At 36.0% G+C, this 10927-nt stretch overlaps 3 protein-coding genes across 4 annotated transcripts; all 3 read left to right on the plus strand.

Annotated features, from left to right (window-relative positions):
* The first annotated feature begins 976 nt into the window (after window positions 1–976).
* LOC139613665 (H-2 class II histocompatibility antigen, A-U alpha chain-like) lies at window positions 977–2628 on the plus strand. The gene is given in 4 exon segments (XM_071470476.1): window positions 977–1034; window positions 1233–1496; window positions 1579–1860; window positions 1960–2628. Coding segments are annotated over 4 exon segments (726 nt in total). The 3' UTR covers window positions 2082–2628.
* A 774-nt stretch (window positions 2629–3402) lies between these two features.
* LOC139612966 (H-2 class II histocompatibility antigen, E-S beta chain-like) lies at window positions 3403–6124 on the plus strand. Of its 2 annotated transcripts, XM_071469174.1 has the most exons (6): window positions 3403–3487; window positions 3682–3948; window positions 4381–4662; window positions 5596–5706; window positions 5888–5913; window positions 5989–6124. In XM_071469174.1, exons 1-6 carry the CDS (start codon window positions 3427–3429, stop codon window positions 6013–6015), a joined length of 774 nt encoding a protein of 257 aa, XP_071325275.1. In that variant the 5' UTR covers window positions 3403–3426; the 3' UTR covers window positions 6016–6124. The 2 variants fall into 2 exon arrangements, with proteins under 2 accessions (XP_071325275.1, XP_071325274.1); XM_071469173.1 differs by lacking the exons at window positions 5888–5913; window positions 5989–6124 and having other exon boundaries at window positions 5596–5777.
* Window positions 6125–8451: 2327 nt separating this feature from the next.
* LOC139612967 (H-2 class II histocompatibility antigen, A-U alpha chain-like) lies at window positions 8452–10413 on the plus strand. The gene is made up of 4 exons (XM_071469176.1): window positions 8452–8617; window positions 8822–9085; window positions 9200–9481; window positions 9591–10413. The coding sequence occupies exons 1-4, from the start codon at window positions 8539–8541 to the stop codon at window positions 9710–9712; spliced, it is 747 nt and encodes a 248-aa protein (XP_071325277.1). The 5' UTR covers window positions 8452–8538; the 3' UTR covers window positions 9713–10413.
* Window positions 10414–10927: the final 514 nt, after the last annotated feature.

Raw genomic sequence — 10927 nt, forward strand, 5'->3', positions numbered from 1 at the left:
TAAATGATCAAATGAAGCAGTGTCTACCTGTGACACCCCCACCTGCATATGACCAGGTTAACCAATTTAGATTTTTCTTCCTTATTTAATATCTGGTACAATTATCTAGTAATTCACATCAAAAAAAGCAAAGAAAAAGTAAAATTTTGCATAGTGGAAATTCTGCTTGAAATGATCATTTATGAGGGCCCTGGCACTCAGGGTGAAAACCATTGCTATAGTTTATACCATTTTATGAGATTAATTAAGAAACATGTCTTTTAAAATTTTTTTTTAAAGAAGGTCATATTAGAGACTATGGAGCACAATAATAGAAAATGTGAATTTTTATTCATGCTAGCAGTGTGGCTCTAGGGATGGATGGAATGATTTTACTGGTGATAGCCTAACTTTGGTATTTACTGCCTTGATGTGTAACACCACCTGCATTCATTAATCTTTCCTATTTTTAAGAAAATACTTCCTTTCATTCATGATAATGGTGATGATTATGTCATACACTCTTTTGACGGAAATGCATTGAACAATTCAACATTGCTATTTAAAGAAAAAGTGTTCCATCTTTATATTGTCATTCAGTAATCTGCTGTCCCCCATCTGTGTTGAATTTCCTCATACTGTGGAGTTATGGCAGGTATTAAAAACTTTTTTTTGTGTATGGAGGATTAAATGTCGTAGCAGCAAAACAGGTTAGACTACTGTTTTGACAACCACATTTAGCTGTGGCCAAGCTCTCCTCTTGAAAAAGGTTTTTATTTTAGATTCATATCAGTCTAATCCTTTAACTAAATCGTGGTTATATGGGTGCAGATTAATGACGATTCACTTAATACCACAAATCCACTGAATTTTCTTTACTCAGGCTCAGCACCTGATTTGGTCATGTGATTGGATGTGAGTTTCCTTATTGGCTAGAGACATAACAAAGATACAAATATGTTTCCCCATGAGTCTACATTCATTCTGCTGCTCAGATATGAAGCGCTCTACTGTTATAATCCTGGTGCTCAACACCGTCTGTGCCTTCTCACAAAGTAAGAATGACATTTAAATTTACCTCTTTTTGTTGTAGTTTCTAGTGTTAACAGTAATTTATCGAAACATAAAAATACAAGGCAGGTTGGAAGGAAAATGAAAAACTATTAGAAAGCAGTTGTTTTCAGCAATATGATCACATACATACATTAGATGCAGTTTATTCTGTTAGAATATTTTTGTTTTTGTTTTTTCAGTTCCCCATGAAGTTCTCTACATTCTTGGCTGTTTCGTGAACGACACAACTGAGGTGCAGTTTGAGTTTGATGGTGAGGAGCTCTTATACGTTGCTTTACAAGAAGAGGAGGTCGTATACACTGTGCCCACTTGTCTTGATCCTGGCCCAAGTCAGGTTCTGGCAGGTCTTTCTATACTTAGAGATGCTCTGGCAAACAAGCAGCTCTGTTTAGCATTTACAGCACTCGCCACAGTGGAAGAGAAAAATCCACCAGAAGAAAAAGGTAAATTATCCTCAGTGTTAATCTGGTGATATGATTGATGAAACGCTGACAAATGATTTAATTGTCTTTTGACCCACTAAAGACCCTCCTGAGAGCGTCCTCTTCCCCTCTGAGGAGGTCCAGGTGGGAGTTGAAAACAGCCTCATCTGCTTTGTGAATCATTTCTACCCACCGTCCATCGAAGTCAGCTGGACTAAAAATGGTCGTCCAGTGTCGGAGGGGGTGTCACTCAGTTGATATTATCCCAATAACGATCGGACCTTCCACCAGTTCTCAACCCTGACCTTCACACCAATGGAGGGGGACATTTACAGCTGCACTGTGGAGCACTCGGCCCTGGAGAGGCCTAAAACAAGATTCTGGGGTGATTTTTTTTTTTTACCTTATGAATGCATTTCTTACAAGTGAAAATTAAATGTTTAATTGTGTCTGTAATCATATTCTCTCTCATGTTTGTCCACAGAGCTTGAGCTGAGCCATCAAAGTCTCACACCGGATATTTTCTGTGGAGTGGGCCTTTCTCTGGGCTTATTAGGAATTGCAACTGGAGTATTTTTTATCGTCAAGGGAAATAATGGACACTAATTTCTGATTGAATCACTGAATATCATCAATATTGCAAGTGAATGCAGTGATGCATCCATTAAACAAACGCTGTATGATTCTGGACTAAACCATTTATACTCTTCTGAACCTTTACTTTGATTTAAAGAGAAGTTGTTCTTGAAAGCAAGAGAGGGATAAATAAAGGGGGTAGAAAAGTAAATGCCTCTTTAATGTGGACATTCTCCTGTCACTTACTGTTGTAAATATACAGTACACATGGCAGACGACATTCAACATAAAATAGTCATTAAAAATAGAAAATTGTACCATGTCGTCATAAGACACTCCAGTCCGCCTATGTCTGCAATTTATGTTGTGTTTACTGATTTAAAGTGCTACTTGATTTAAAAGAGGACAAAGAAGAAGCAGTTTGTGTAAAGGAGCTTTAAAGGAATTAATGCCTTTACTATTAATTTACTGGCGTTTCTGTCTGCTATCAATTTTTCATTAGCGTTAGTGATGGATTGTAGAAAATCAGTGCCTGGGTTATAACACTATCACCTACTCAAATATTCAACCTGTAATGTGTTTGGTTCTGTCTTATTTACCATTATTTACCATTTTGATTTTGATAAAGCATATAAATAAATGTGATCTATGTACTAATTCATTGAATGTATGCTCAGGATTTGTCCTGAGCATTATGAATAAATAAGATTTTATACTGTGCAGCGGATGATTATCACTCTTATAGCCAACCAATGTATCTGACTCAAACTCCTATTCAGAATTTATGAGGTGCATTATCTATGAAAAAATATGCATCACTAAATAGATCAAATTATGCATAATTTCATTCATTTATGTATAATAGGACAATATCAAAGGGAGGTTAACTTGTAGGGCATAACATAACAGCATGTGTGGTGCTATTATAGAGAAACAGGACACCAATATGCAATTTGACTCAATAACATTTAAAGTTAATTCAAGTTTTAATTGTCAATAAATCAATAAGTTTAGTTCATCGCAATTGTTAAGTAACTCTTTATGGTTTAGTTTCCCCTTACCTAACGTATTACAATATCACATGGGCTTATTCTAGCCAGACTGAATACTTCACATCTTTTCTATTTCCAGTATAAATGTATATTTTACATGCATTTTTTAAAAATGTGTGATTAGTCTGATTTAGTGTCTCAATTATTTAACATACCTTTTAAGTCAAATTCAGTAATCCAGACATATAGTACAGTTTAACTTATTTATATCCAACACTTAGAACAACTCTCTGCCAAAAATACCAAGATGGATGTGACCTATGTAACATATCCCACGACATGACATATTTAATAAGTTAGGTCTCTCCTTTTTACCTGACAGCATGTCTCATGTTCACAGCTTCTTTGCTTTCCTCTTGCTGTTTTTGACATTTTCAACAGATGGTAAGTAACAACTAATATTGTTTATTTGTATCGTTCATGTAGATATAATAGTCAAACATGCACTTGCTAGAATATGAAGGAAAAAGTAGTTCATATCAAAAGAGACAAAGAGCCTCTGGTAACTTTCTGCTTAATGTGATGTGGAAGAAAAATCTATTAATATTAACATATATCTGTTGGGATTCATTTTTCAGGTTCTCTCTATGGTCAGTTTTTGGCCCGTTGCCAGTTTAGTTCCTTCGATGGTCATGATGCCCTGTACCTGGAGCAGTATTACTTTAATAAGGTGGTGGCAATGCAATACAACAGCAGTTTGGGGAAAGTGATTGGCTACACAAAGAAAACAAAAGAAATTGCAGATGGCCTCAACGGTAATCCATCTTTTTTGAAACATGAGATATGGAAAACAGAGCTTTGCAGAAGAAATTACAAACTGGCAAATGAAGGGCTTTTGAACCCAGGTGATTATCACAGAGCATAGTATAAAATTGCCTTAAAGCCAAAATTCAGCATTTATGAAGGAGAATAAGTTTTAGATCATAAGATCCATACCACCCTCATATATGTCCATTAAATATAAATCTGCAGCAGTCTGGCAAGGGGGGAAACAGCTTGATAAGCAGATCAAACTACAGTACCTACCTTCCTGTTGTTATTAGAACACCTGCATATAACTGGGAAAAGTAGCTCAAATTATAACAACCTACAGAAAACTGTGCAGTCTGGCAACTCCAGGAAGTCACTATATTCTGCCCAATAAGAATATGTCCCAAAATGTTGAACTTTTGCTTTAAAGGCAACTTGAGCAACATTAATAAATGCATAATAGATACACTAGGTAAGGGCGTGTTATTTTATGCCAAAACTCTGTATTTTGGTTCATTTTCCTCTAGTCAAGCCCTATGTCTGGCTGAGGGCAGCTGAAGCAGAGAGCAGCAAACATCCATGCATGCTTGTGTGCAGTGTGTACAACTTTTATCCCAAACAAATCAATGTGACATGGCTGAGGGATGGAAAGATGGTGACATCTGATGTGGCGTCCACTGATGAGTTGTCCAATGGGAATTGGCTCTACCAGATCCACTCCCATCTGGAGTACACACCTAGACCTGGAGAGAAAATCACCTGTATGGTGGAGCACGCCAGCCTCACGAGGCCTGGACTTTATGATTGGGGTAAGAGAGTGAGGGAGTACGTGGACAACTGAAGTAAAATTATTAGTTAAACCTCAAGCAGTGAGGGATTACCAAGAGTGGAATGAAACTAACAAAATTTAATCAAGTACTGTGTTTAAGTATTGATTTTGAAAAAATCCTACTTTACCTGATTTTTACCATTTTATGCTACTTTCTATGTCACTAAACTTCAGAGAGAAATATTGCACTTTTTACTTCACTACATATATTTCATAGTTTTAGTTAATAGTTACTGTGTGTATTAAGATATTACAAACAAATATCACCTTATTATCAACTTAAACATAAAAGTTGTTATAAAATATTCTACCAAACTGTATTGGCTATAAAATAGTTATAAATAGTTATCTCCAACTTCACCAACTACAACAGTAAAATGGTAAAGAGTCAGTAATAATTATCCAATAATATGACATTTACTTTTCATCATTTTTCTCCAGACTTAGGACTTTTGATACCTTTAACACATTTTGCTGATGATATTTCTGTACTTTTAAGTACAATTATGAATGCAGGAGGTTTAATTTGTAATTCAGCAATTTTACACTGTGTTTCTGCTACTTTCAATTAATAATCTAAATACTTTTTCCATCAGTTGCTATTACTAATATTTTTAGCTATGAAAGGTATGATAGCATACTTACGTTGGCATTGACGCACAATAAACTAGAACCCAGGCCTATTTGTTATAAATGTAAGAAAAATTGCACAGTTTGATATATCTTAAAATACAATTGCATTCTATGCACATCTGCATCTTCACATGGCCACAGCCTGAAATTAAACTTTAATCATACTACTTTAACTCCTAAGTCTTGCTGATGCTGCAAGACTAGGTAGAGAAATGGAGGAACTTTTGTTATATCAGTGAATGTAAATATGATGCAGTGTTTGTGATAATTGTCTTTTCAGAGCCCGCTCCAGACCCAGGGACGAATAAGATCGCTGTTGGGACAGCAGGACTGCTGCTGGGTCTGGTGTTTTCAGTTGCTGGGCTGATTCACTACAAGGTGAAATCTACCGGTGAGAGATTAATTCTAATTAACATTAAAATCAACATTGAAATTTTAACTGTAATGATAGCAGCTTAGATGCCTTGTAAACAGATGAACAAGTTCTTTTAAGAAACTGTTTCCTGGAAACAGGTTTTTTTTTCCTGTTTGTGGAACCTCAATCTCTTTTTATTACTTTTCTCTAATTGTAGTGCGTGTGTTGGTGCCGACAACTGAGGTAGGTGTTTACATGTAACAGTAATCTTTCCATCAGTTCATCTAATCATGTACAAATAATCAATCTGTTCAACAGGTTTTATATCAAGACAATACACTTTAAGAGAAAGAAGTCTGGGGGAATTCACCAAGAATATTTTTCTGATCTGAAGTCTGTGTATTCCTCTCTATACTGTACTCTTATACTTATAATTTATTATTTTCTTTTTTTGTGTGCGTCTATGTACAAGTCTAAATTGTGTATGTTCATCATAAAATTGATGGAAAATAAAACATTTCATTGAACAGTTTTCCTTTTTTAAATCTTTAAAATGTATAACATGCTGTGAACTATACTTCAGCTTTTGCTCCTGGTTGTTTGTGTTTATAAAGACAAAGAAAATACACCGGACTTCACTGAAAAAAACTAAAATTCATAGTAAAGGATTCAGATCTGCCCCAAAATATAATGGGTTCTTCCCTTTCTCATGCCCAAACCCTCCACCAAGTCTGATGCAAATTAGTTCAGTACATTTTGCATAATCCTGTTGACAAAAAAACAGACACAGGTAAAAACGTAACCTCCTGGCAGAGGTAATTATTGCCCACCGCTACACTTCCCTCAAACTCTACAGAGCCTTTGAGCCTCTTTTAGCTTGTTTCTAGCCTGCAGCAGCTGTTTTCAGAAAAAAACTTTTAGAAACCTGTAACAGCAGATTAGAGACTAGCTGGTGAACATAGTGGAGAATTAAGAAGCTAAAGAGCCAGGTATTTCCCTCAGAAGTTGGTTGAGACTTGCAGAGCTAAAATGAGAGCGAGTATTAGGCTTAAAGAAGAAAAATCATGGCCATTTTTAATGTTCATCATTTTATTCGCAGTGTCTACTATTAGAATAACGTGCTTCAGTGTACCAGAAAGACATTGGTTTTCTCACACTGTACTCTATTCACCCTCTGTCTGAAATGTTTAAGGGCCTCCTGCCCTCTCTGAACCAATGAGAGCTCAGTGTGCCCTGATTGGTCAGCTATGTCTTGCTTTCTTGTGCAGCTGTAAAGAAACAGTTGTGGCTATTATAATGGCATTGGTTCTGTCTTATCATTTTAAGTCAGGGTTCTCCTGCTCCGTTAAAAATGTGAGTTAACTGAACTAAACCTGAATATTCTGTCCAAAGTCTTCTCATGAGTTATAAGAACATTAATGTTAATTCTTCTATGATGTTTTACAGTTTGCTAGCCCTTATTCCTACAGCTAATGAGTCACAGTCTAGTTTAATGTCAAAAAGTATTACATTAGTTCTGGATTTATTTTAGCGCCAGTATGAAGTAGAAATGATCAAACACTGTTCCATTTTGCTTTTCAGTGCTTGGGTCTAAATACCCTTGCTGACCAGAACTGGACCTGGGAATGTGGGAACGTGGGAACATGGGAATCAAGGAAATCATGTTCCCTGTTCTTATGCAAGCTTCTCTTTTTGTAACTTTTTATAATTTATTTGAGGAAACAAACAACTTATATTCATGACTGTTTCCTCTGCAATAAATGAGATGAGTTTCATTTATGGCTCATATAAATGAACCAATCCCAACTGTAATTTTCAGTAAACAAAAGAAAGTGGTCATATCGTTATTATGTACTTCTAGGTTTACATTTGTGCCCCAGCTTTTCAATGTGATTGATTTTATTACTTTCACTTTCTCTTTTAATATGAGAGGGCCCATTGGCATGTTACAAGGGCACACTTACAGTAGAACAGTGTGTGCTTATAGGGTGTATATAAAAACTCTCTCTCTCTCAGCAGATGCTGAGGGTTGTTCATTTTAATTAGCTGAGAAAACAATACAACCCTCAGTGCTGTGGGTTAGGAGTTCCCAAGCGAGAAAAATATTTCTGCTTCACAAAATTATGTCAATTTTTGCTTTTTCAGTTGTTAGATACTGGATAATTTACCTCATGTGGCTTTGGATGAACTGCTTGCAACTGATTATGCAATACACAAAGATGTGCACTTTAAAATTTTATTTTGAAACTCCAAATGGAACAATGAAACAACAACACTGCTAGAAGTCTAAAGGCCAAACATATTTTTCTGCATACTGTGCATTTCTCTCAACAATCTCTCTACTGCAGTTAGATTGGTTCAACTGCTGTGTTAGAATCAACATTTACACAGCACAGAAGCTGTGATCCAGCTCTTATTTCTACAAAATGGTTGGATACAGGTTCGATGATTCACTAAGGATCCAGAATCTTTGGACAGTGATTGGATTCATTTTGTTTGTCTGTCAGTAATCAGTAGGTTAGTTAATCTTTTAGATTTTTAAAACACTTTTATTGTGATAAATATGCTCTTTAATTTAACTGGTTTGTTTCTATTTTGGTGTTTAGAGTTTCTCACTTAAATAAATTCTCTTTATTTTTCACACACTACAACCTTGCCAAACTTAAACAAAGGAGGTGCTGGTTAGACACACCTGTTCCTCTTGTTAACAGAAGACTTGCCTATGGGCGGTACCTTCCCCGTGGTGCCACCACCACTCACCACATTACTTCCTTTGGTTAGTTTAGCACGCGATCTGGTCATGTGATCTAAGGTTCTAACAGGAAACAGAAATGAAGATTGTTATGTCGTGCTGAGAGTCTCTTATCAATGCTGACGATCCTCTGCTCAGACATGAGACGTGCTGCTGTCATAATCCTGATACTCAACCACTGCGCTTTTTCAGAAAGTAAGAATTAATTTCAATTTACTGCTCTGTTCTTCTAAGGATTAATGGAAACATCAATAAGAGAGTCTTTAAAGTTTCTGTTGAGAATACAAATGCTTGAAAGAAGAAAGAAGCCACTTGATTGTCAGACAAAATCTACCGTATAGATTTCTTTTATATATCAACATTTATCATCTTCTTCATTTCAACTTTATTCTTTTTCAGTTGCCCATGAAATTGTCCGTTTTGTGGGCTGCTTTGACAATGGTACAACTGAAGTGCTGTTTGAATATGATGCTGAAGAGATTTTGTACGTGGACTTTGAAAGACAGGAGCTTGTATACACTGTGCCCCCATTTCTCGTATCGGACCCAAGTGAAATGTTTGAGGGCTTACGTGTATACATTGATGCTGTGAAAGGCAAGAGAGTGTGTTCAGCAGTTCTTACATTCTTCAAATTGGAGGAGAAAAATCCACCAGAAGAGGAAGGTAAAGGATAAATTGTATACTGTATCAAGACAAAAGGTCGTTTAACCTCAGGATTGCAGGTATTGTTGATGAGATACTGATAAAGGATTTCATTTGTCTTTAAACCCACTAAAGATCCCCCTGAGAGTGTCCTCTATCCTGCTGAAGATGTTCAGCCAGGAGTTGAAAACAGCCTCATCTGCTTTGTGAATCATTTCTACCCACCTTTCATCAAAGTCAGCTGGACTAAAAATGGTCATCCGGTGTCGGAGGGGGTGTCACTCAGTCGATATTATGCCAATAATGATCAGACCTTCTACCAGTTCTCAACCCTGACCTTCACACCGACGGAAGACGACATTTACAGCTGCACTGTGGAGCACTCGGCTCTGGAGAGGCCTAGAACAAAAATCTGGGGTGATTGTTTTACCTAATAAAAGCATTTATTGAAACAATACGATGATCTGTTGTAAAAAAGAATTCCTTGTCTCTGTAACGATGCATCCTTTCTCATGTTCCTCCACAGAACCTGAATTTAGTCACCAAAGTCAAGGACCAGATATTTTCTGTGGAGTGGGCCTGACTCTGGGCTTTCTGGGGGTCACAGCTGGAACAATTTTAATCGTCAAAGGGCACCATGGGTGGTAATTTCTAATTCTTAACAAGATTATACACATGAAATTGATGATGATGGTACACATGAATTTTATACAAACAATAATTTTCACGTGCAAGGCAAATTTGCACCACTCATTATCTAATAAACCATGATTTGGTTTGAGAGAGGTATGAATATCGGGCCTGTTGTGGCTCATTCAAGAACAAATTAGATGTGAAGTCTTACAATGGGAAATATTTCTTGAGCACACATGAAGAAAAAAGACACAGCAAACCGGTTCATAAAATTAACATGTGGACTTAAAACAAAGTACATATGACAGATTTATACTGTCTATTTGGTTTGCTGGTATTTGTAACTTTGATATCTGTAAAGAATATTGAGGGTTCACTTATACACTTTTTTGTATTTCTTATATATGTATAAATTGTACTGACACTATTCGACTCTAAGTATGTAGAAAGCAGTGGTGGGATGTAACTAAGTACATTTTCTCCACTGGAAACTGGATTATTCCTTGTATGCATAAATATACTTAACCATGAAAACTGATTCTTTGTTGTGCATGTACTTTACTTGATGTTTCTGGTATTTCTTGTATTTTTACTTCATGAAATTTCTGAGGTAAGATTTTTATTCTACTACTATAGCCAGAAACATGTGCCAGAAACTGAATCATCATGTTTGAGTTTGAATTGTTCAACTTGAATAAATGCATTAAAAAACTGAATTTGAATCACATGATTTCAATCTGTATTGTTTAACTTGAATAATTACATTGAAAAACTGAATCTGAATAGCACATATCAAAATTTAGTTTATTAGTTTGGAACTGAATTACAATAAACGTGAAACCGAAGTAGTATGAAATTGAATTAATGTCCTCTGAAACTGTATTTGAACCTCAATGAAAATTCAGCTCTCTATGTACTTCCACATACTGTTCTCAGAATTCAAATTCACTTCTCCTAATAAAAATTCAGTTTATGAATATCAAACAATAGACCCATTGTAGATTCAAAGCGGCAATTATTGCAGAATTTTGCAACCCTGAATGAGGAAAAAGGCCACATCTAGCCATGAAACCCATGGCCAGTCAGTTGTCCAATTACTTCTGAGCCTCCGAAAATGGAGGGACTATAAACGGCTCTAACTCTTAAATATTTCTGTAAACCCCTTGAATTAAAGTTGAACATAAAGTTGATAGGTCTGTTTCAAATTCATTGTGGTGGAGTACAGTGGCA

The sequence above is a fragment of the Trachinotus anak genome, unplaced genomic scaffold (assembly GCF_046630095.1).
Source record: "Trachinotus anak isolate AG129_WGS33_773 ecotype Australia unplaced genomic scaffold, CSIRO_AGI_Tana_v1 ptg000032l, whole genome shotgun sequence".
NCBI classification, from domain to species: domain Eukaryota; kingdom Metazoa; phylum Chordata; class Actinopteri; order Carangiformes; family Carangidae; genus Trachinotus; species Trachinotus anak.

Coding starts and splice junctions, on each gene's coding strand:
- LOC139612966 (XM_071469173.1), top strand. CDS start 3,427: ATGTCTCATGTTCACAGCTTCTTTGCTTTCCTCTTGCTGTTTTTGACA. Junction 3,488..3,681: donor TTTGACATTTTCAACAGATG/GTAAGTAACAAC, acceptor TTCATTTTTCAG/GTTCTCTCTATGGTCAGTTT. Junction 3,949..4,380: donor TGAAGGGCTTTTGAACCCAG/GTGATTATCACA, acceptor ATTTTCCTCTAG/TCAAGCCCTATGTCTGGCTG.
- LOC139612967 (XM_071469176.1), top strand. CDS start 8,539: ATGCTGACGATCCTCTGCTCAGACATGAGACGTGCTGCTGTCATAATC. Junction 9,086..9,199: donor AAATCCACCAGAAGAGGAAG/GTAAAGGATAAA, acceptor AACCCACTAAAG/ATCCCCCTGAGAGTGTCCTC. Junction 9,482..9,590: donor GCCTAGAACAAAAATCTGGG/GTGATTGTTTTA, acceptor GTTCCTCCACAG/AACCTGAATTTAGTCACCAA.